General features: G+C 35.6%; 1 protein-coding gene and 1 non-coding gene across 3 annotated transcripts; both read left to right on the top strand.

Moving 5' to 3' along the window:
* The first annotated feature begins 1,088 nt into the window (after nucleotides 1–1,088).
* On the top strand, nucleotides 1,089–23,907 carry LOC145692957 (uncharacterized). 2 transcript variants are annotated; one of them, XM_081768550.1, is made up of 4 exons: nucleotides 1,089–1,216; nucleotides 7,048–7,145; nucleotides 12,653–13,976; nucleotides 22,792–23,907. In XM_081768550.1, exons 3-4 carry the CDS (start codon nucleotides 12,773–12,775, stop codon nucleotides 23,040–23,042), a joined length of 1,455 nt encoding a protein of 484 aa, XP_081624676.1. In that variant the 5' UTR covers nucleotides 1,089–1,216; nucleotides 7,048–7,145; nucleotides 12,653–12,772; the 3' UTR covers nucleotides 23,043–23,907. The 2 variants fall into 2 exon arrangements, with proteins under 2 accessions (XP_081624676.1, XP_081624677.1); XM_081768551.1 differs by lacking the exon at nucleotides 1,089–1,216 and adding an exon at nucleotides 1,347–1,499.
* Nucleotides 21,332–21,403, top strand: TRNAR-CCU (transfer RNA arginine (anticodon CCU)). The gene has a single exon. It is a non-coding gene; the product is annotated as a tRNA-Arg (tRNA).
* Nucleotides 23,908–26,170: the final 2,263 nt, after the last annotated feature.

The raw sequence follows: 26,170 nt of genomic DNA, 5'->3' as shown, positions 1-26,170 counted from the left end.
TGCTGAAGTGCGGGAGCTGGCCTTGATGGGTGCACGGCAACTAAAGTTGTCTCCGGGACTGAACGCCTCGTAACAAGAGGGCAACTATAGTTGTCCATGGGTCTTTAAGTGTTAAACCAAAGATAATAGCGCTGAATTTTATGTGCTTACCACTTACCATCCAGTCAAAGGCATGTATGTCTAGACATTTCTTGAACTGTACCTTCACAGAAATTAATTAACTTTCAGTTTTTTTTCTTTTTTTGTTAATAAAACTCTACAATTTTACATGTCTTAACCGATTTGCAATTCACTGGATTTGTGCACAGTGGTAGAAGTGAGACGATATGCGGTGGTATGTCATAACGTCTCTGGCATTTTAAATGTAATTTAAAGCAATTAATATTGCAGTTGTATATTTCTTTAATGCCGTAACTTATACTTGTAGTATTTACTGTTTTTCATTTTCTAAGAGTAATAACATACTTTTAATGGCATGGGTGGAATTAAAAATATAAGTTGTTCATTAATCCCTAGTTTCAATATAACTTCTACAAAACAAACCTCATTATTCATTACTATGATTAATCTGATCACACAATTTTTCAGACAGAATTTTAAGATGTTCATGAGCAAGGAATCAAGTACAAAGGGATAGTACGGTATATTAATTGAAAAAGATAGTATCCTATTAGTTATACAACCTTTCGTCAAACAAAGTGTTAGAAACAAGAAGGAAAAATAACATTGATATACAAATATTCAAATCATGTCTTGCGCCTCCCCCCCCCCCACTTTCAACGTCCAATCGCCGCCAGTGATCGCCGCTGTTTTGTTCCACTTCTTGCAGTGATTATAAATAGAACATCTTTGGCTGGCGTTTTTCTTATAAACTCTTCGACATTTCAAATTTCAGGTAGAGTCACTACGGGTCATTCTGTCCCAGTCATTGCAAAATTCTGCGTCAGTAACACAATGCAAGAAAAGCAAATCAACTGCTATCTTCATCATCGCAAACTAAATCGCTAGTAGCGTTGACGCGAATCGTTACCGAGAGGGCCAGAATAATGAATTTTCATATAAAGTGAGTTACAATCAAAATACTGGAATTTTGGTTTCAGTTAAGAAGTTTTTACCTAGTGATCCTGCAACCTTGATCCTTGGAGCTTGAGCGTTATATATTGTGCCTTTGTACTTAAGAAGAAAATTGTCTTTGATTGCATTGTTTAAATTTCAAGTTAGTGTAATTATTTATACTGTCGAATTTTCACATGTTTTACAGAATATAGAGAATCACCTACATAACTGTTATCTTTTAGTGGAGTATTTTGTGTATATTTAATGCCCGTTTCTATGTTACCGTTAATGCAAGGAATTACTTCAATTTCACTGTCGCCATGTTGTTTTGTTAACCTGTCATTTCATAAAGAAAACAAAACATTAGATGAAAGTAAAAGTTTGGCTTATAGGATAGGTTTTGGAAGTACTTTAGTGGAGTGCGTCTTTTATAGAGCGTTAAAGTAATTGAAAGGTTCTAGTGCTAAAGTAGAATTTTGAGACCAATAGTGCAGAAACTATTTATGTTTGCTTAACTTGCTATTTTAGTACAAGGAGTATCCCTCCAAAAATATGATTTGGAATTATCATTGTGTTGGTAGTTGTTGGAACAATTATGCTATTTACTTATTGCTTGATGTCCATTCTTTTGCGCGAACAGTTTGAAATACGAATAGCAAATAGTGTAGTTGTCGTACCAATGTAATGGTAAATTTCATACGTATTTCTGTGTATATGTGATATTAGTATATTTACAATGTAGCTGCAGTCTATAGACGTTTATTCTTGTTTTTGAAACCTTATACATGAAAATTGTGTTACCGGCTTTATAAAATAGGCTAATCTTCCGCAGATGACGGCCCATAGTAGACCCACACGAACCTGCTATCAACGTTGTATTGCTGTTTAGCTTTTTTTTTTTTTTTTTTTTTTTTTTTTAAATGTACCTTACCTAGAATTACTCCTCTTTTATTCCAGTTGTTCATTCTTAACTGTTAATCACAATTACTTCGTATTTTCATGCTTTCTTTGATCTTCGCTAGATACGTATTCGTCTGTATTGTATTACTTCGCAAAATTAGTACCTTTCAACTGTTAAGTGCTGCAAACTATCCACTATTCATAAATAATAGTAAAAGTATACTTAAGCTGAACAAGTGATTTTGTCACAGGATGTGACATTGGAGAAGGAATAGAATCGTTGTTATTTGTACGTAATAGGTACAGTTCAGTTCGGTTAGATTAATTTCGGGCGTATGTTTAGAGTTGCCCCTCCAGTTTCAAGCCTACAAAAAAGCAGTAAAAGCATTAAAACGTACAGTTTTACTATACAGATCCATAGTATAAGTAGTAGTAGGAGTAGTGGTAGTAGTTTTAGTAGGAACGGGTTAGAAGCCTCGCAGGCGTTCGTTGGATTCTGTTCTCGACATAAAATGGACATGCTGCTGAATCATGAATCCTTCCGCGTCTTGCAAATAGTACCAACTTCCACATATATTTCCTCGTATTAAATATGAGTTCACTGCCAAACACGTAAACAGCAAATAAGAACTCCAAATCATAATTTCTTACCTCATTTCTTCTGTAAATTTTCCTAATTTTTATACAAAACAGAGGGGAAAACTCTAAACTTAACCCTAAGTTCGTAATGGGTTCCTATGAATGTTCTGCTGAAAGTGCACTTTTGCTGAAATAGTTAAAACAATCAATCTTTATTTTCTTATGTGTCCAACCAGCACTATAAAAACAACATTCTACTACAGTATTATGTAAATAAACTTTTAGAGGGGAATGAGAGCATGTTCCTGAGGTATCAAAAATTACAGAACGCATACGAAAATACTTCTTTCCTGTACTAATGTGCTTTCAAAACTAGAAACAAACTAACGTTCGATCCCAACTCGCGCCAAGTGAACTTTCTGGAGGACAAACACCGTATGCGTTGGTTTTCTTGATGTTCTCCTATTTCCTCCCAGTTTCTTCATTCCACTGTTTCATTCATTTCTCATCATCACCGTCTCCATTAGCCTAGCCAGCTAAACCGTGGAACGTAAAAATTAAAGATTTCATTTCGAATGAAACATATATTTATAAGGTATTTGAGGTGCAGATCGAGAATAGTAGGGCCATATTTTAAATAGTGTACAGGTAAACTCTTACTTCAGAAAAAAAAGCTTTAATATTTATAAAACTTATTTATGTAGTCGAAACCCTCTTTGGCTAAAGCAGTCAAGTTGAAATGAATAAATTATATATCATTACCATCTAATCATCCGTAAGAGAAGTATTGCACATAATATGCATATTCCATCTCCTTTAGTCTAACCGGCATAACCGTGAGACATAAAACTTAAAGATTTCATTTCATTTTCAATATCGAGAATTACAAACGACTCACTTGTGGAAGTGCCCTATAAAGATAAACATTCAGAAATTGCTGTTTCCTTTGTGTCGCCTAGAAAATGTGGAAATTTCTTTAAAGCATGATGTTCATAATATTTCGTTCTTTATGCAAAAAGGGACTTTTAGTGATAAAATTTATGGTTTTATTCCCTAGAGAGGACCAGAATCTGGAAATTTACAAGGGAAACGCATTCGTAGAACAATAACTAAACTTTGTGGGAGAGAAAGATCATGTAAAAGTAATTTTTTGTAATAGGTGTGTAAGTGGCATATGGATAGTATCATCTCGCCAGGTATTAATGCGTTTTATTTGCTGTTGGAGATTTGTACAAACCCAAATGATATAGTTAAGAAGCTGACGGCACCCTAATTACCATAGTTAACCCTAACCAGTCATATCCTGTAATAATGCATAATCATAGAAGTGCCACAAGGCTGTGCCTAGCATAAGGCATATATTTTTACGTACATACCTCCTGTGGCCGAGGTGCTTGCTCCTTACGGAAGCTTCCCTTTGCTATTACAGGGGCCCCTCTGCCGCTCTCGTGCCACGACTGAGTTAGATTGGTTCGTGTTTGTTGCATTGTCGTTTTTTGTGTCATATGTCAACACGCTATATTCATACTCATAACGGATAAGGCTTCCTAAAGTGAATCTGGACCTACTAGTGCTACTCCTCCTTTAAGAAATACTTCGTAAGATACTAAGAGTGAATTTTCTGATGAAAGAAGTGAAATATTACAAAATTATGCATATTTTTATGTTAGTATTATTGTCCCACCTCTGCAGGACAAAGGCCGTATTTATAGTCAAGTGGACATCATACTAGAAGTATTGATTATTAGCTTATCGACCTGCAGTTGCTTTTCACTAGTCTACACGGTGAACCGTATGTCTCATTACCCCGTACGGATACGAGTTACAAACGTTCATCCTGTGCCTGTTTCTTTGCAAGTAGTGATCTGACTATTGTCTGTATCATCCATGTACTTCTCATTGTTGTATTGCTTGCATTTAGTTTTATTGTTCCCACAAATAGTTGGATCCATGGTCAGTGAGTCACCATACGTGGAGGAACATATTTCTAAAAGTACCTGAGCTCTTAAGGATTAAAAAAAAAAAAAAAAAAATGAAGTGGATGGGCCGAAATATCGAAATGAAATAAAAAAAAATGTAAATATTCAACTTAGAATGAATAAAAAAAAATAATTTATGATGTTCACTTTTGTTTAGTGATCGGATCGGGAAATACCCTACACATTACGTGGAACATTTAAAACACGATATTTCAATTTGGCATGTTATGAAACATTAAAATTCTTGCTCACATCACCCTGCGAGGCATGGTTTAAAATGTGAAATTTCATATCCTTCTCTTTTTTTTTCTTTTCTTTCTTTAAGTTCGGTATGTTCGTTTTGCTGGTTGTGTCTTACTTTGGGATTTAGGGATTTTACGTATCTTTCTCGCTGCGAAAAAGCCGCGGGCCGTTATTACGGTTTAGAAGCATTATGAGGACCAATAGGAGACTATTTCAATATAGATTTGTTTCGTAAGCGCTGTGTGCGTCATTGTTTTGGCCTCGTTTGAATCGCTATTGAAAACGAATTTCTACATGAAGAGAATTCGGCAATATCCACAAATTAGACACTTTTGGTTAATTATTTGTAACTTAAATCCTTTTCTCATTCCAATATACTTAGGCCTATCCTGTTGCCTTCAAATGAAAGAGGACCCTAATCAATTTTTATAATAAGGATTTCTTTTTTCAGCAAGATTATTAACGAAATGTGACTAGCAGAACTCTGACGGACTCCAACACTAAAATTAATTAATCATTAATAAGCACTCACCTATGAAAATGCCCTTCTGATGAGTAGTTTACATCAATATTTCAGAAAACCCTATTACCCTTCCCCAACTTCAATACAAATATTGAGATGTCTTGAAAAAATGAAATGAAAAGAAATCTTCAGTTTTACGTCCCACGATTATGACGAGTAGGCTAGAGGAGAAGGTGATGATGAAAAATTAATGAAATGGTGGAATGAAGAAAGTGAGAGAAAACAGGCGAGCCCCGGTGAACACAGTGTTTGTTTACCACAAAGTTCACTTGGCGCGAGCTGGTATCGAAGAAGGACCCCACGCACCAGAGGTGAACGCTCTACCACTGAGTCACCGCGACCCCAAGATATCTTGAACTTAAAGATTTGAACAATCCCGGGTTTTATACAGAACTACTGTATTAGTAAAAATTACAATATAATCTCACACCTGAACTGTTCAAAATTGGCATGTTAAAATGCAGACACTTTTCACTATTTTTTCAATATGTAGCTACACCTAAAAATTGTTTCTTGTTTGATCACACACAGACCGCAAATGCGTGCAAATCATATCCAGAATTTTGAATACGGCAGCAGTTACGAATAGAGATACACAAATATTAAATTAATAAAATAGTTAGAAGTTCGATGTCGACGTATCCTTTTCAACATTTCAAGCATGAGATTGTAGTAACGTGCTATTTCTATGCTTTTACTAAAACTACTTTATATATATAGAACATCGTAAAAATATTTCTTTTCTGTGAAATTCAAGATATGTCCACATTTCTATTAAGAATTGAGAAAGGGAACTGTGGTTTCTGAATTGGGAGTCGCGCTGGTTCAGTGGTAGAGCGTTCACCTTTGGTACATGGGATCCTTGGTTCGATCCCAGCTCGCGAAAAGTGAACTTTGTGGTGGACAAATACCGTGTGCGTAAGTTTTCTCGGGCTTGTCCCGTTTCCTCTTACCTTCTTCATTCCACCATTTCATTCATTTTTTATCATCACCATCTCCGTTAGCCTAGTCAGCATATTCGTGGGACGTAAAACTTAAAAGATCTCATTTTGTGGTTTCTGAAATACCGTTGTAAAGTTTTCATTACAATAGCATTTCCATAGATAAGGGTTGTTTAATTATTAAAATATATTTTCTGCGCTCAGTTTCTGCTTTCATAATTGTTATTATTTATTAAACAATGGAGGGTATAAATTGTTATTATTTATTAAACAATGGAGGGTATATCTTTTTAAGAACTAATTTGACTCATGATAGTGAGTTTTAACGTCGTAAATTGGTTATATATTAAATATTTCATTGCCAGAATTGTCGACAGAGACTGGACGTCATCACGGTACATGCCTATACTGGTAAACTTCTCAAAATATTATTGGCACCACGAGATGTGATTAATACAGCAGTATATTTTTTGAGAAAAGAAATCGTCGCGGATGATGATGTGAGTTTCCATCGAAGCAATAAAACAAATGTATTGTCGTATACCAAAGTTTAAGCTAATATTAGATAATTTATAAGGCCCTTCACCTTTGTCAAATTGTTTTAGCATATTATCTTAATTTTCTTGTGAGATTCTGATTCTTGTACAGGGATTTGCCAGATCAGCTGGTGACGATTATTCTGTAAAACTGAAATGAAAAATTAAACATGATATTGAGATGTAGATAGTAGCCTTTTTAAGTTTCCATTATTAAGTTTATGTTTGTTAGAGTTGTTTCAAGATTTTAATTAGAAATTTCGAAGGTACTTTAATTTCTTTCTTTGTAGGTACGAAGCGACGTATTGGAGCCCTTCTACTCCTAGTGAATTTAAGAGAAAAGTGGGAGTAATTAAGGCAGATATGAAGATGCCAACTAGACTGAAAGGTACTTTCGTATTTATTATTTAAATAATGTGTATAACTGGCTACGAAGCCAACATTTTTGGTTATAGAGAAGGTAGATCCCTTTTTAAAAAGGTAATTGAAACGTAAATATACAGTAGTTTCTGCCTTGTGAAACCAGCCACTTACTGGGACCAAATTCCATGGTCACATAAAGTGAAATGCACTGTATCTTAGCAGAAATATTTTTATGGTATCATTCATTTATTTATTTATTTATTTTTATTTTTTTTTTATTTTTTATTTTTTTTACAAAATGTTCGTAATTGAGGATCTCTTGAGTCTAAATTTTGTTATCGCTCTACTTAAACTATAGTGTAGATAATGTGGTTTGAAACGTTTAGATTCACTCATACACACTTCTACACAACAAAGCACTGTCCTCATATTACGCAGTAAGCCTGCGATATATTCAGAACCTTACACACCTTCAGACCAGATGATTTGGATCACTGTCATCTGTTCTTCGTTGGTGCACACTGGCAGTGGAGCAGCCATGTTCTTTTTACAACAGAAGAAAGAAAATTTGAGGAATATCTCTGTTACGAGGGTTTCTGGTTCGATCCCAGCCCATATAAGTTTGTGGTAGATACCATCTTGTACGTGGGTTTCAAGATTCCAGCGTTTTCTCCCATATCCTCATTCCACCATTTTTTTCTTATTTAGTTGCTTTGATTAATCATCCATTCCTCTCCTTTAGTCTACAGGACGTAAACTAAAAGATTTCATTGTATTTTTCTGTTTCAAATCAAAACTTAATGGTGATACATAAGGTTTTATTTATTTCTTAATTAAGTTTCCATCAGTGTCATAATGTAATGGAAGCAAATAATATGACTCACACTATTAAAGAATTGAATGTAGCTCTGTTAGGCTTCTGGTACTGTGGTGAGATTTGCATTTTTAATCTGAACGAAGAAGATTCGATTTTTCTTTCAACATATCAGGATGATTTATGTAGAATTTGAGTGTCATTGTAGGTATGTTTGGTGCTGAAATAAGTATTTAGATGTACTTAAAATGGTTGAGCCATTTTCTATAGTGTCTGCAATCTACTCCGTAATTATAGCATTGACGTTGCGTTCTGTTATGCCAATGTAGGAGATATTACATTCTCTTATAATTTCATAATTTCAGAATGTCTTAATTAACAAAACATTTTAACCAGTCAATTTTCTTCTTGTGCTGATAACATGTTTAAAACAAAGTTGAATTTAGGTTTAAACCAGCTGGTGTAAAAAAAAATAAAATAAAATAAAAAAATAAAAAAAAAAATAAAAAAAAAAATAAAAGAAAAGAAAACTGGTTTAAACCTAAAAACGAAAAATGTTTGTAAAATCTTGAACACACATTTGTGGGTTATCACGTTTCACTCCCGTATATTATACGTATTATATTTAGACCTAAATTTTCCATTCATTACTCAAAGAGATTATACTGCAAAAGCAGCTTATGTTTTTTTTTATGTTTATGAATGTTTCTTTTGTGATTTTTAAAGTTTTTTATTAGTGTTATGCAATTGCAATCGAAGAAAATTCTAAATATTGTTTCGTTTAATAATGTTTACTATTGATAAAATATATCGAAATGCCGTACTTTTGTGGAGTAGGGTCATACAAACCCCACGAGAGGCATTTATTGAAATCAGAACTATCTTTGGTATCTATTTATGTATAAATGAGTCAGAGCCAAAGTGGACTCAAATAATTCGTATTCGTATCTTTATTCACTTTCCTTACTGATATGCAAATTAAATCGTCATATTTCTTTAACTTGGACTACAAAGTCATAGTGAACTAACTTGGACTAAATTAGTTCTTCTGTACTCTGCAGTATTTTGAAATTGTCCGTATGTAATTCTGTATAATGGTTTCACTTCTGCATCTGTTTACCTTCTTATCCTTCTATTATTCTTGACAATCATATTAACAAGTATGTAAAGATTAGTACACCTAAGGGGGCGCGGTGGCTCAGTGGTAGAGCGTTCACCTCTGGTGCTTGGGGTCCCGGGTTCGATCCCAGCCCCCGCCAAGTGAACTTTGTGGTGGACAAACACCGTGCTCGTGGGTTTTCTCGGGGTTCTCCCGTTTCCTCCCACTTTCTTCATTCCACCATTTCACTCATCTCTCATCATCACCGTCCCCTTTAGCCTAACCGGCATAACTGTGGGACGTAAAACTCAAAGATTAGTACACCGTATTTTTAGTCCTTAGTGAGTCCTTAGTCCGTATTTTTAGTCCTTAGTCGGCAGACGTATCGCATTTATACCCAGTTAGTCCCGGTTTCGAGTTCAGATGGAGGACAATTTCTCTCGGATGTAAGCCGAAAATACGTTTGAATTCCGCTTTAAGCTTATGTGATCCGTATAACCTGGTTGTTGCATAATAACACCAAGGCGAAACAAACTTCTTTCCATATGTGATGTAAATACATAGAGAAAATTACTTAAACCAAAAATCCGGGTTTAAACAACAACAACAACAACAACAACAACAACAACAAAAAAAAAAAAAAAAAAAAAAAAAAAACATGGATTAGGAATAGTAGTCACAATTCATTTCTGTTAGAAATTTCAGTGTGCTAATTACCATTTTTATAGATTTTGAGAAAACAGACATGATACTAACATATTAGAAAATGGCACAGCGTGCAGTTTTGTGATGTGTTAGTATCATATTTGTATATTTTACCTATTATCAAGTTACTGAAAGGTGGCCTCTGACAGATAGCTGCACATGCTGTAAATAAAACGAAAGGGAGGATTGTTCGCCAATCACAGCAGTATTCGTTCATGCTGTTTCTAGGCAACGAAGGTCACTGACCGCGCTTTTGCCGGTAGTTGGAGGAGAATTGTTAAACGTCTCAAGGGTCTTCACTACAACGAAATTAAACTACCACTAATTTTAGACTTTTTCTCTAATATCTTAAAAATAAATAAAAATATTCAAAAAGCAGAAACGTAAACTAGACAATACGATTTTGCATGTGACACCGTTATCACAACTCATTTATCTGCTTTCGATTTGCAACTGTAGATAGATTTAGCATTTTTTGCGGGTTCTGTAAATAGTGGCATACCAAAAGCAGATAGGTGAATTGTGGTGAAGGCATCATATGCAAAATCGTATTGAGTAGTTCACTACATTTCTGCTTTTTGAGTATTTTTATTTCTTTTGAAGATATTACAGAAAAACTCTAAAATTAGCGGTAGTTTAATTTCGCTGTGGTGAAGATCCTTAAGTTTGTCGCCAGAGCTGCTGTCTTTGTTGCAAAGCCTCTGGCAACCAGGGTTTGCCCAAGTGGGCCCAGCCCGAGAAAACCCGGTGTTTTTTTTCGGGTTGGACCCACCTGAAAAAAAACACTTTAAAACCCACCTGGGTTTTTGACCTATTTGTTAGTATATTATTGATACAACTAAGGTGATCACATTGTAAGTGATTTTTATCAGATTTTAGACTTTTCTTGGGCGAATTAGAGGCTTTCACGTTAAGGTATACAACAACATTCAACATAAGACCTTTATAAAGTTCTGAATGCACTAAATGAATAAATAAATAAATAAAACTTACCTTAGCTTGAGATAGTTATAGAACAAATTTATGCTTATAGCCTATTTGAAGTAAAACAAGCAATTTTGTACTTTAGAAAATATTTTCCGTGAATAGTATGCTCGTCGACTTGGCGACACCAAGGGACATTATCACTTATATGTTTGACGGGTTTAAGGTCATAGGTGCCGGTACTAATAGTACATATGTAATACATTAGTAAAACTATTAGTATTATTTCTTACCTTTGATGTGACACACACAGGTTCTTCAACTAAAATTTGGTTTTCCAACAATAACAGTTTAATTTCAGTCATTTTTTTGCTACTCTTCAAATAAGCAATCTGTAGAATCAACACCAGCAATAGCGTAAAAATTCTGGTCAAATTTGAAGCTTAATGCTCGGGGTTCCGAAGACTATGTAACGCTTACTATTTCAAGTGCTGAGTTCAAATTTCCGTACTAGTGGAAGTTTTGATGTACACGCCGTGAAAGAAGTGCTCGGGAAATTCCCGAATTAAATGCAGAAGGATCGGAAATGAATACTTCAACAATAAAACTATTTATTTTACGCTTAAGCCTGCCATACGTCTCGTAAAAAACGGGAGTGTCCCGCGTCCCCGTAAATTTAGGCGGGACAGGGAAATGTCCCGTATTTTAACTCCGTTCTATTTCTGCTATCAATATCAGCTTATTCGAAAAGTGAAAAACAAAAAATTCTGACGTTGGCTGGGAAACCTGTAATTAGTGAATGAACAGTACACTGTTGCATGTAACAGTTTCGAGGAAGTTATAACACACCCTGTTTGACTTGATAGCGAGCGAAATTTGCAATGCTACTTTTTCCATTGCACTTGATGGAAACTCAGATACTTCGGGATATTTAAATAAAAAAAAAAAAAAAAAAAAAAAATGGCTTTCAGTGCTTCTACATTTACAAACACAGGGAAGATGACTAACTTTTCTTTAGCAACACATTAGATAAGTTAACAAGAATTATAATCTTTTTCAGAGGCTAGGGGCACAGAATTGTGCTTTGGTCCAGGTCTTAGAAAAATGTAAATCTGGTCCTCACAATTACACACGACACAAGGAGAAAAATAAGCTTTTCATCAGATTAAACTGACGAACGTAATTTTGGCAGATACAGCCATTTAAATAAATATTGCTAAACGCGCGAAAAATATTGAAAGTAGATTGTACCACTGATTTAAATTATTTGCATATTGTTTACCTGTAAAGCATTTTTATAGCACATCTTAAGTTTTTAAGCATCTTCAGTCTATACAATTAATTGCAGGGTACGAACAGAGAAAAGCAGTTGCTGCTTACTGAAATTTCGCCTATTATATTATTGAAAAAAAAAAAAAATTAAATCGTTTAGTTTTAGTCTCACGGTTATGCCTGCTATGTTCAAGGTGACAGTGATGATGAGAAATGAATGAAATGACAGAGTGAAGAAAGTGGGAGGAAACGTGAGAATCTCGAGAAAACCCACGCACAAGGTTGTCCACCACAAAGCTCACTTGGCGAGAGCTAAGATCGAACTAGGAACCCCATGCACTAGAGGTGAACGCTCTACCACCGAGCCACCGTGGCCTATACTTTTGTTCATAATTTTAATTAGGCAACTTGTTACGTCATATTTACAGCTTGACACGAAATACTTCAAACATTTATAGGACATTTCGCACCTCTGTGCACCTGTTGTTTCAGCAGTTACGTAGTTCTATGTCATGCGTTTGAAACTCTCGTGCTACCATATTTTGTTTGTTGCTAATTCATCCGTATAATTAATAAATGAGTCTCGTTTGAAAGCGATGTTGTGTTTCCTATTTTAATTTTTATTTATTTTTTAGTATTTTTTTTACTTACTTAATTTGTAATAGTAAAATTGCGATATATGTACCACTAAAAAGGTGCTTTCTTGTGTCTTTTTCAGGGTCTGCTCAGTACAAAATGAAATGATGTTGCGTACGTACTTGAATTTCCAAGTGACGAAGAGGTTGGTTGCAAGACTTGGCATTTTTACAGTTTAATGTGTGAATAATTTGAACCAGAAATGAAAACAGCTCGTATACCATCTGAGAAATCCCCAACCAATGATGGCAGTCCAAGACGAAAACGAAATGTAACTTCTCGATGCTTATGCGGAGATCATGAGGCACATATAGACAACGATGCTGATTTCGAGCATGAAATTGGAGGTCTTAATATGCTAGCAGATGCAGTGCTGGCTGATGTTGAAGTAGGCTACACTGCAGAAGACGATGATTGGACACCTAGAAATCAGAAAAAGAAAGCCAATAATACTAGCTCAAAAGAACCTAGCAGTAAAAATTTAGTTCCTGTTCAAGGTCGACGTTTGATTGATATCAATTGTTTCTTCGAAGCTTTAAAACCAATTTTAGTCTGTAAGTGCGGTAAAGCAAGAATGCATTTGAAAGAAGATATTAATCGTGTTAATTATCTATATTCGGCGTTATATTTAGTTTGTGAGGCATGTAATCGACAGATCTACCTTCCAACATCACGTCCCGTAGATATTGGAGGGAAAAAGATGTGGGAAGTCAATAACCGCACGAGAATTCTTCAGAATGAGCATCGAATTGATGAAGATACGTTGTGCACAGTGTTTTGGGTGTATGATTTACCTTATGTGAAAGGTGGCGGATTTATGGAGCTTGATGAAGACCACGTGTTTGAGGATGCCGATTTAAAGAATTTAGAATGCTACCCGGATCAAGATTACATCGATGTTGATAATGTTGCTGATGATCGCGACGATGAAGGAAAGCAAACCGTCTCCAATGTGGAAAGTAAAAGTGATTCGGGTGGTGACAAAGCGAGTCCTAGCTCTACAAAATCTACAGACGAAGTGAGTTCGCCAACCGATTCCAAATCAGGCCAAGATGATGGTGACGGTGACCCGAATGAAAAGTTTGTTTGTATGGTTTGCAATCAGGTGTTCGGGTATCTCCTCGCTCTTCAGCATCACACGAAAATTCACATAGAGGATCACCCGTTTCAATGTTCAAAATGTCAGGAAACCTTCGTTTTACAAGAACAATTAAAGGAACATTCAAAAATTCATAGAGTGAACGGACCAGTCGAATGCAAAGACTGTGGCTTGGTTTTCAAAAACATGAATGTACGAGGAAGACATATAACTCAGTGTCATCCTCATACGAGACATGAATGTCCACAATGTGGAAGATTTTTCTCGAAGCCCGATCATTTGGTGCAGCATATTCGCATACATACAGGTTAGTTGACAGCATTTTATTTTATTCTTTCTTTCTTTATTTATTTTAATTTTCTACAATGAAAAACAACTTTTTAACTGTAGCCAATTGTATAGTGAAAGTGAACAGATACAGAAAATCCCATTTGACGATTAATTCAGTAAGGGAGAGAGGAGGAGATACGACAATAAAGAGATGGGTTAACGTGTTCACCATCTTTTATTAAGAGAAGTTCACAAGTTTTTCAAAAATGTAGTTGAAGACCCCGGTGCAAGAAGGGGACAGCTCCAATTGTTTATTTGGTTCAGAGTTGAAAATAGAAGTTAAAACTCAACTTATTTCATTTTAGCCTTCAAACGTTTCGCAAAGAGAAGTATTATTGTAGGGGTAAAATCTTTCTTTTCAAAAAGTTTCAAGGCTGAAGTACAAGTGTTAGGAACAAAAAAACATCACTCAATTTGAGAGTTATTACACGGATCCCAATGAAAAATCGGGTATTTACGAAATAAAATGCAGTTGCCCAAAGAGTTATATAGGCAAAAGGAAATTAAATTTAAAAGTCTGGGTATGGGAGCACATTAGAGATTCAAAAGTGGGAAGTCCGGTGTCAGGTTATTAAAAGAAACGAAATATTTAAAAGAAACGCAATACAGAGTAGAAGATTCAAAAATTTTATTTGGAGCTAAAAATGAAGTAGAGAGACTGGTTTTTGAAAATTTATTTATTCATTAAAAAAAATAAATCTAGAAAAGGGATGGATGAGTGACGAATGGGAGACGGTAATTACAAAATTTTTACAGCATTGGCATTACAATAAAACAACATGAGTTGGCAACCTTCCAACAAAAAATAAGCAAACCGCACAAATTGACTTCGCCATATTTCAGTTTGCTTCAACATCATCTGCAGATCGCTGACGCACTTGACAACGTGTTTTTTGTACACAGCACTTTCCCTTGGTAAGTCCGCTTCTTTTTATTCCTTGATGTTTGTTCTTTTCTTCCTGTTTTTTAACCTCCCTGACCAAGACTCCAGAGGAGAGTCGAAAGTTTAGAACTCTAAAGATTCAGGAATTTCAGAAACCTGTAAATAGAATTGATTTTTATTTTTAATTTTTTTTTTATTTTTTATTTTATTTTATTTATTTATTTATTTTCAATCCTGAACCAAATGTACAATTGGAGCTGTCCCCTTCTTGAGCCGAGGTCTTCAATTCCTTAGACTAAGATTGACTAACTTCTGATAGAACTCGAGGAGAGTTTTATATTCTTACATTTCTTTAAGATTTAGAAAACTGTACTGAAATCTACTATATTAATTCTGAATCTTTTGGTAATAGAGAATTTGTCAGATGAAATTAAGTTTCGAACATCACATTTGGAATGTTTCGTATTATAGGAATGAAAACAATGGTAATTCATTTGAGTAAATAAACGAGATAATATGAAAATTTTCTTAACTATTTATTTTTCTTTCTTTCTTTTATTTAAGATTAACATAATCAGAGTCCATATGGCTAAAGAGTATCAGAGAAATACATGAAAATACACGGAATTTTGTAGTTTGATTAAGGAAAGGTTTATTAAGACTATCTATTTCTAATATCGAACTTAAAAACCTAGAAGAATCGAAGTAAACATTTTAACGCATATTTTCCGGTGTAGTGTTTCACTTGTTTGTATCAAGGACTACAGTTACCTAGAAGAATCTAGAAGAGAATCAATAATAATGTATTCAGGTGCTTTATTAATCCGTACGTGGTTCGTTCCAAGAAGTGTGTTAGAGTTGTTTGATAGCAGAAACATGGTGCGTTGCCACTGCGAAAATTTATGACGTAATGAAATGCTTTGGTGCATTGCCACTGCGAAAATTTATGACGTAATGAAATGCTTTGAGTTCCGATGATTCTTTTAACCTCTATTTATTTACAGGATACAGCTTTAAAATTAAGCAACCTTAGAAAATTCTATTCTTTTTTTTTTCCGTTGAGATAGGCATATACAGGAAATAAAATATTTCTGTATACAGAGTAATATGATATTCGTGTCTGAGTTTTGAATATGAATATGTCATCTCTATGTAACAGCTTGTGTAAAAATTATTAAGTCTTTGAAGGTCAAAATTGAGTATACATGTATATCTATGAAACCACATGTGCACCATTTTGTACCAAGAACTTTAATTTTCCGGCAACACCATAATCCATCGCTATAGTACTTCTGTGATTTTGGTCAATAGTTTGTGATACGTGTTTTTCACAGATCTTCTTGTGGAACTAACCTAACACCATTTAGGAAGTTTTGCAGAGATCGAAACAAATGATAGTGACTGTGCCAGGTCCAGTCGATACGGTGGATGCATTCCAACCAGGTTCTTTTAATTTCTGATGTATGCGGTCTGGTATTGTCAGCGCGGTCTGGTATTATCAGCGTGACACCCTTTCTGTTGACCTGTTCTGTCCGTTTCTTTTAAATTGATATGTGCACTCGTGATAATTGTCGATAGTACAGGTCCGGGTTTATTGTTGTGCCCAGTGCCAGCAGCTCGTGATGCACGATGCTCTTCCTGTCCCATTAAATACACAGAATAACCTTCCTGAACGTCAGTGTGGGATTTACCACAGACTGTAGAGCTTCTTCTTGCTTCGACCCTATCTTTTTCGCTCATTGTTGTAAGTTATCCACTTGCATCATTCGTGATCAGCCGGTTCAGAAATGGCTCGAGTTCAATATGTTTGAATAGAGATTCACAGGTAGAAGTTCGAAATTCGATCGAGAATATGTTTTTGAGTCAGAACATGTGGCACCGAAATGTCGAGCATCTTCTAAATGGTTTAATACTCTTTTTTGATAGATCATTGGCGGTGTCGTGACTGCTTACATGCAGGTCTTGCAGGATTTTTACCAGAATATCATCCACTTTTGCTGTGATTGGTCACTAATTACGAGGAGCATTTTGGTCATCGAAATTGCCAGAATGAATGCGATTGAACCATTTTTTGGTTGTTGCTTTTGAAAACTTATCTTAACTATAAATAGCACACATTTCTTCACGGGACCGCGCAGCATTCACGCTTTTATCGAAATAAAATTATAAAATGTAGTGCAGTTTTGCGAAAGTTCACTCATCTTGCGACTGCAATAACTTACTTGTGATTATAGAAGTTTCAATTTTCTTTTGCACAGTTACTAGCTTCAACTGTCAAATAATGTTAGGCCTGACTCTGAGAATCATATACCCTGAGATTTGGAACACTAACGCCATCTCGTGCGCAAAAGGCGAAATTCTTTTTAGATTACTTGATATAAAAGAACTCTTGAGTGAGTGAATAACTGACTGACCGATCAACGCCCGTGCCAAACCGCTTAAGTTGGAAATTTCAAATTTTGACAGTATATAGTATTTGTGGTGTAAGGTACCACTAAGGAACATTTTTTTAAAATTCGCCAAGGAGGAGGGGTAGTGGGGGGAAATCATTGAATTAAAATGTCCATATCTCGTAACCCCTGAAGATTATTAGAGATATGAACTTCAGTATTTTCACTAGAATAATTGGATACTTGTTCCAGCGTTTATGTATCGGGTGTTCTAAAAAATGGTGCCCACGGACTACAGAGCACTATTCCGTAAGACAAAATAAAGCGAAAAATATATATAATTATATAATTTTTAAGTCTTCGTCTGGAGACACGAATTGCACTATGTGGCAACGTCGCAGATAAAGAACCATAGAATAGCTCTACCAGTCCATCAAATAGTTACATTGATTCTTTCCAGATGACAGTTGAAGTAGATGGACGCTGACACTAATACCGTCTATTAGCATGACAATCAATGTAACTGCTTGATGAATTCTTAGAGTAATGCTAATGCTTCTAAGTTAATTTAGTGAATTTTTTGTGAAATTTTGATGCCACATAGCGATTGAAGGAGGTCCCGGAAGGTATACATTATTTAGCACTTTCACTGTATTTTGACGTGTAGAATAGCGCTTTGTTGTATACAAGAGCGTGTGTGCAAAAGTAAGTATACAGTTATAAGAGTTCTTGTTTTGTTTATTAGTAGTTATTATATAATAATATTATATAATGAATTCGTGATTATGAAGAAACAATAACTATGACGTCACAATCAGGATGACATAAGAATTACAATTAAATACAACCTCTGAGATTCTCGAAGCGCCGGCATTTATACACTCCTGATACTCAAAACATGTTGTCGTGACACAGAACTTTTTAATTGGTATTAATTTTTGGGCACGTTTCCCTTACAAAAATAATCATGTCAATAGTGCGTGATTTCCTCAAAAATATTTTATCTTCCACAACATATCAGAAGAAGAAATCTGTTGTAGTGAGGTCTGGTGATCATGGTGGGCATTAAAATGACGCCCGATCTACCCAACGATTGGGTAATTCGTTTGAATTTTTCCATGGTCGAAGCCACTTTGTGAAGCGCTTTGCGCCTTTGTGTATATGATGGCACTTGGTTTGCCGCAGTCGGAACGGTCCAACTTTCCCTCGCCCAATGTAGCAATGTACCGCCACCTTCGGTTTTTCCAGATGCCAAGGTTTTTCGTACATCTTCCAAGCTTTTCACTTGCGTTCCCGTCGGTGGACATCGGTAAGGTGATGAACACCTGAACACCATTTCAAGATTCAGTTGTTGGCGTAAGGTGCGGTTGACAGTTCCCAAAGACATATTTAGACGATTTACTATATGTTTTTGGGTCGGGGAATTCTCATGCATGGCCATTCTGCGAAGTTTCGCCTGCAGGTTGTGTTCGATCCTCTTTGTTAGACTCAATAAATTTCTTCATTAAAGTCAAGCTGATGTCACATGTCGTGCTTTTCCCCTGATCATTGAAACTTAGCTTTGCGATGCAACAAGCTTCAACATAACATTTGCAAAAGCTAGGCCCTACTCGGTTTTGGCGGCATTTTCAGAGCAGAGGGAAAACAAATACTTGGAAAAGTTATATAACGTACCGTTCCTGAAAGCAAACCAGTTTGGACGGAATTTTCCGTCAAACAAGAAAACAATTCTCTGACAGATGCGCGTGAACAAGATCAGTTGAATTAATTCTGCGCGTAATTATTATTAATAGTAATAAAAAAATCAAACAAGTGCATCACGATGTCGTGGGTGTCATCAAAGTGTGTCGTCAGACAAAAAAGATGGGGAACCATTGTCTTAACGGATTCCGAAATATGTACATCTTATTATAATAATGAAAACCTCCACCCCTCTTTCTTTTCTTCCATCCCACGACAAATATGAATCACGTTCTAAATCATTTTAGATAAAATGTCCAAATACCAAATTTCATATCTCTGACATAATGGGACTTCGATATATAAGCATCTTATTATAATTTGGACCTCTTATTTGGATAATTGTAATACCTCTTCCCCCCTTCCCCCACATTTTCTTCTCATTTAGGTCAAATATCAAAAAAATGATGAAACACTTGTCTAATTATTTTAAATGAAAATTTCAAATTCCAAATTTTATGTGTCTAACCTTCAGTGATTCCAAGATACGCACATTTTAATATAATAATTGTCACCACTATTTCCCCGTCTTTCCCTTCTCGTTGAATTTCCAAAGATTCTTCCTTAGTGGTACCTACGTTACAAAGCTTATGCAGTGTTCAAATTTCTAGCTTAAGCTGTTTAACCCGGGCGTTGATCAGTAGGTCACTTAGTACGAGTTCTTTCTTTCACGTATATATATATATATATATATATATATATATATATATATATATATATATATATATATTGTACGAATATTTATTTTGATTGTCAAATTAGTTTTGCTTTCTTTCTTAACAAACTTCAAACTTACTAGTTCTTCCCGTTTTCTGAGTTGCGCAAAATACATAAAATGATGAATACTGTCACATAAGTTATTATTTATTGTTAACATTAACTGTGAAAATTAATGGACCGATATATGAAGTTTATGAGGTATGATCACTGAGCCTTTGTCTAACCACCTTCACTGATATTTTCAGGTTTTCCGAAGACATATTAGGTACATGGGTTCGTGACAAAATCTATTAATGGCAGTGTGTATTACTTCTGTGAACAAACCAGAATTTTGACTTTGCTGGGGCAGTATATGTGATGAGGTTTCTACATAAAATTAATTTCATGTCGTATATAGCCACAGGAAGGAAAAAAGGTGTCAATCCCTTTGACAAACTCGGATTTTTTCATTCAAACATAAATTACATTAAAACCTCTTCGTTGCCAAGCGGATAACCTATGTGTTTTCTGTGGACACGATCCCGAATTCAGTTCGTTATGGGGTGGCTGCCTATCCGAGTAGTGGTTCGGATCACTGTTTGAGCAGTAGATTCCGTCTCATATAGTCTCGGTGCTGAAAGAGATGTTAAATCCTAATCACTCATTCAAAAGGCAGACCGTACGTGTTAAAAAGAAAGAAAAAAGTGCTTAAATGCAAGAGATAGATTAAAACTAAATAAGAAATCTAGTAGTGTATTGACATTACTGTAAAAGTAGAAAAATATCTCAATATCAACCTCTTCTTCTGAAAAAAAAGTGTTAATTTTTTTCCGGTTTGTTCGTGTTCCTTCCGGTTTATTTTCGGAAAAAGAGGGTGTGGACGGATCCATACCTTCTGTAGAAACAGATAACACTTTTATTATTATCTAAGAACTTATTTTTAATCTCCGTAGTAATTCAGTACCCATGGTATCTTTTCCATTGACCATTTGTTTAGAACTATAATCAATTGATACCTCGATATAAATTTTACTCCAAATTTGGCATACAGTCAAATTTCTAGAAAAACGTATAGAATTCTTTCAGGATTTCCTGTTGACAAATCGTTAAGTAATAATAATAGTAGTAAAGTATGAAAGTAGATACTTCATCAGATAAGACTTAGTGGCAATGCTTATATTAGAAACATGATACGGTGACAAAGTTATTTGCTGAAACTCGGAAATTAATGGTCTCCCCAGGAAAATAGCTTAAATAAATTGCGCGAATCTCTACTTTTTCCTTGATCTATATATATATAATTGAAAATCACAATGTTTGTGATTCTAAATCTCCTGAACCGCCCGACTGATCTCGATCAAATTTGTAACATGGATGAGGATCGATATTGGGCTGGTTTTAGGCTATTCACTTTGATGGTAGAACTGAGGGGTGGGGGCAGGGGTATGAAAAATAAATGAAACTTAATAACTCCTGAACCACTTGACCGATCTTGATCAAATTTTCAACATAGATGAGGCTCAGGCCTAGGATCGTTTTTGTGATTTAAATTTGACGGAACAACGTAGGGGAGGAGATATATAAAATTCAATTTATATAAGACTGAAAGTTGACTATGGGGGCGCGGTGGCTCAGTGGTAGAGCGTTCGCCTCCTGTGCTTGGGGTCTCTGGTTCGATCCCAGCTCGCGCCGTGTGGGCTTTGTGGTGGACAAACACCGTGCTTGTGGGTTTTCTCAGGGTTCTCCCGTTTCCTGCCACTTTCTTCATTCCACCATTTCACTCATCTCTCATCACCACCGTCTCCTTTAGCCTAACCGGCATAACGTGGGACGTAAAACTTAAAATATTTCATTTCATTTCATTTGAAAGTGACTATTTTGTAACTTAATAACTCTTGAACTATCCGACCAATCTCAATCAAATTTTAAAGATACATGAGGTTCGAACCTGGAAACATTTTTGTAGTTTCACTTTAACGGTAGATCCTAGTGGAGAGGGAGAGGAGAGGACGTATAAATAAAAGCTAATAAAGCCTAATAACTTTTGAACCACTCAATCAATCTTGATCTAATTTTCAACATATATGAGGATCGGGCCTTGGGTGTCTTTTATCGTTTCACTTTGACGAGATAAACTAGGGGAGGGGGAGGGAGGAGAGATATATGTAAAAAATAAAATTAAAATGACTGCCTTTGTGTCTTCATCACTCTTGAACCACCAGGTCGATCTCAATTAAATTTTCAACATACATGAGTTTAGGGGGAGGGATTACTTTAGGCTATTTACTTTGACGATGCAGCGTAGAAGAGGGGGAGGGGGAGAGAAATTTAAAAATGATAAAAAATGACCTATGTTAATGTTGAATCCATAGTTTTCGGGGTCAATGAGAGAAACAGTGACACTTCTGATGCTGTTTCAATCTAAGTTCAACCCTGATAGTTGGGGAGGGGGAGGGTACAACGTAGAGAGGGGGATAAACATGTAAAAATGATCGAAAGTGACTAATATTAGTGTCGAATCCATAGTTTTAGGTGTAGCTGAGATCAACTGACAATTCTGATGCCATGTGCCGCAGCACGGAGGAAAGGGAGGGGGATCTCTATATATAATAATAATAATCGAAAATGACCAATATTAGCTTCTAATCCATAGTTTTCGGGATCATTCAGATGACCAGTGACATTTCCAATCCGGTTTAAATCCAAAATCAGCCCCGCCACTTGGGGGAGGGGGAGAAAGAGATACATAAAAATGATCGAAAATGGCCAGTATCAGTGTCGAATTTATAGTTTTCTGAGTCACTTAGATGAACAGTGATACTTTCGATTTCCCGCAACTTTGGGGAGGGGGATTAAGAGATATTTAAAAATGATCGAAAATGACCGATATTAGTGCTGAATCAACATTTTTTGGTGGGTTGCTGAGATGAACGGTGACACCTCCGATGCCATGGCCCGCAACACCACATTTGACGGGTACTAAACACATGACATAGAGAGTTGTGCATTTAAATTTTCATTTCAACCCAGCGAAGCGGGTAATATATGCTAGTATTTAATATGTTTTGTTTTCTTTTCAGGAGAAAAACCGTATGTATGTTCAATTTGTAACAAACGCTTCCGCCAGCCATCAACGCTACAGAAACATGGACTTTTGGTGCATAGTAATGAGCGTCCTTTAAAATGTCAGTTGTGTGAGAGAAGATTTGTTCTTGTTCAGCATTTACGTCAACACGAGAAAACACACACGCGCGAAAAAAGACGTTCAAAAAATAAACGGAAATTGCAACATGATAATATTACATTATATGATGACAAAAAGCACAATTAAATAAATAAGCATAAATAAATATCCCTATTTGAAATACAAAAGAAGATATTTCAACTACCGTTTTAGGAATAATATCAGGAAGAAAACTTGTACAAGAGTGAATGATTAGTTGTGTTCATTCACTTTGACAAATTGTGGGCAGTGAACAAATTTTTTGTGTGCGTGTGCGTGTCAGTGTGGTAACTTTTTTTTTAATCTGTACAAAATTGTAAAAATTAAGAAAATCATGACACTTTATATAATATTATTATTATTATTGAATCTCTCAGTGATTATAGTATTTAAATGAGAAAAAACTTATACGAAGTTGAAGTTCAATTGTGTGCGTTTTTTAAAAAGGAATTGTGGCTGATTGTTGTCTTATTTAAAGTGTGTATGTACATATGACAGTTATGTGCAGTTACGTTTAGTTTATTGTGTTAGTTTACCACTATTTTTTTTTTTTTTTGATTTAATAACCATTTGCAGATTTAAGTATCCGCTGGTTTAAGAAAATAGGATTTTTTTGGACAAAAAAAATATTGTTTAACAAGGATTAATTTTGATGAGAATTAGTAATTACCAATTATGGTGCTGTACTCATGCATTTTGTTCTAATTTTTATTGTCTTGCGAGGAATCGAAATTCACTAAGACTTAGAAACTGCAGGAAGATAGTACATTTTCGTATTGCAGTTGAAGTAGAATGGGTTCTGAATAACAATCTAAACTGTTGGTTTAGACAAGCATAATCTATATTTATGTATACTACATATATATAAATATATATGTATAATTTATTTATTGTAGATAATACTTAAAATCTGATCAGAGATGCTTCTTGTAATCTTTATTTGGTGTTCAACAACGGAATCATTTGAACTTTTCTACTGTGTGTTCTTTTTAATGATTCGACTTATCCAGATTGTAATCTTCAGTTCCCAGAATGTTCCATCAAGTCCTAGTTTAGCCCCCAGTAAGGATAAGCCTCCTCTTACACCTAGGGGAGAAGGTATGTACAGTGTTCCAAAACAACACCGTCAACGTTTGGGTGGTGATTCCTGACACACAGATACGACAACAATTATAGACCAACCTGGGTGCACAAATGTTTCCTTTCGGAGTTATAGGCTGCCAAAAACATGAAACAATGAAATTGAAAGGTCCATAGCTCCAATATTATGTTACTACCGTAGTCGGGTCAAGACTTCACTTAGGAATTAATATGTGGTCTATCCAAAAATACATGTTTCAGAATCCTGCGGTACTTACGCAACAATTTTTGTAGGGGGAGTTTACCTTCGTGCATATAAATTGAAGTACCCACTAACTACCTCAAGAGAAATTGTTGCGGGAGTACCACAGGATTCTGAAACATGTATTTTTTGGATAGACCACATATTAGTTCCTAAGAAGTCTAGACCCGACTACGGTAGGTCCCATAGTATTGGAGCTATGAACATTTAAAATTCATTTATTCATGTTTTTGGCAGCCTGTAACTCCGAAAGGAAGCATTTGTGTACCAAGTTGGTCTATACTTTTTGTCTTATCTTGGTGTCAGGAATCACCTCCCAAACGTTGCCGGTGTTGTTTTGAAACACCCTGTATAAGGATGATCTAAAGTTATAGGAGTTGCTTAGATAAATAGTGACACCCTCGATGTCATTTAAGTTGAAGTTCAGTCCCCATTAGCACACGGGGGGGGGGGGGGGGGCGGCTAAAATGGTGACTTGTATAAATATCGAAAACGACCGATATTAGTGTCAAATCATTAGTTTTCAACACTAAGTTAATTGCAGACAGTTCTGATCCGTTCAAGTCCAAGTGCAGCCCAGAGTGCAAGGCTCCCTTAGAACTCTTAGGGGAGAGTGGGATTTGCTGACATCAAAATGGTATTTGGTTTTAATTCATTTGCTTTTAGGAAAGTTAGTGAATCCACTATATACAAGAAATGGATTCTACTATTATAGAAATAGATGGATGTCGCAAAAGATGTTTAAAACCCCCTTACAAGCTTATTACAAACCAGAAATTATAAGGAGATCGCTGGCAAGAGAATGTGATAAAATCGGGGTCGTGATAGGAATTTGGTTGAAAACCACTGATGTGTATAATTAGTACAACACTATATAGTGGGCTTCACACTAAATCTTACGAGGGAGTGTTGAAAAGTTCTTGGCTTTGACGTCTGAAAGTTTTGTTTTTCCAGAGAAATCTGCACTAAGATGTCAAACATTAGTGGAGCATTGTTCTTTCTACAGTACCAGACTGGAACTTTACCGTTAAAGATGAACCCCGCAGTAGGCACCTCCAAGCTCAACCGTCACCGCAGCTTTTAAAGAAGTCCGTGTAAACATCCTTAAGGATAGGCGACGTATCTATCCATCATATATATCATATATAATGGACATCTGCAAACTTTCAGAAAGTGGATACGAAGCAACGGCGCCGACTTTCCAAAGTTTATGTGGGTGCGTATCAATGGCGGTTGGTGGTATATGTTTTCAAGGGAGTTTCAATATTATTTTTGACTGATTTTCTTTTAGTTAAAATATTTCATGAACACTGTCATAAAGGGCTGTGCTATGACGCAAGTCGAAAATATGCGATTCTATTCACAATATAGTTCCATTTTTTATTGTGGGGACTGCCTTTGACTAGGCCAAAGACAGGCAAGGAAGGGGGAGTGCGTTGCTTGGTTGCCTTCGCAGAAACACATTTAAAACAAACAAACATGTTTTAGAGGTTAGAAATTTTAACTCCCATCTCAATGTTTTAATTATTATTTTTTGATAGTGGCAAGTGAGAAATATTTTTTATATTTTGTTTCTATCAAACTAAAAATCTCATGGGTGTGGTTCATCCACAAGATTATTTGTGTGGGTGCTGGAGCCCCGGAGCACCCACGTAGTCGGCGCGCAAGATACGAAGATAACTCAATCGTGAACAGAGTAAGGAACAAGTTGAAGCATCCAAGATAGTTTTGTCCGTTATGAGTCTAATACTCCTCATTTTATTTTCAGATTTGTAGACTATCAAAAGACATTTCCACAGCACGTATAGGAAGGTGTTTTGTGTCTGTTACATTTTGTCAGTAGTTTCCACCAAGTAACCAGAACAGTTCGTTATTCTTCCGCCCTTCCTCGATG

This window comes from Thermobia domestica, chromosome 8 (genome assembly GCF_964235325.1).
Source record: "Thermobia domestica chromosome 8, izTheDome1.hap1.1, whole genome shotgun sequence".
Classification (NCBI taxonomy): domain Eukaryota; kingdom Metazoa; phylum Arthropoda; class Insecta; order Zygentoma; family Lepismatidae; genus Thermobia; species Thermobia domestica.
The sequence above is the reverse complement of the archived record's forward strand: the minus strand, read 5'-3'. Positions and strand labels throughout refer to the sequence as shown.

Bases quoted from the DNA above. Each gene is read 5' to 3' on its own strand.
- LOC145692957 (XM_081768550.1), top strand. From the start codon at position 12,773: ATGAAAACAGCTCGTATACCATCTGAGAAATCCCCAACCAATGATGGC. The intron at 13,977-22,791 runs GTTAGTTGACAG...TTTTCTTTTCAG, and splicing joins GCATATTCGCATACATACAG to GAGAAAAACCGTATGTATGT.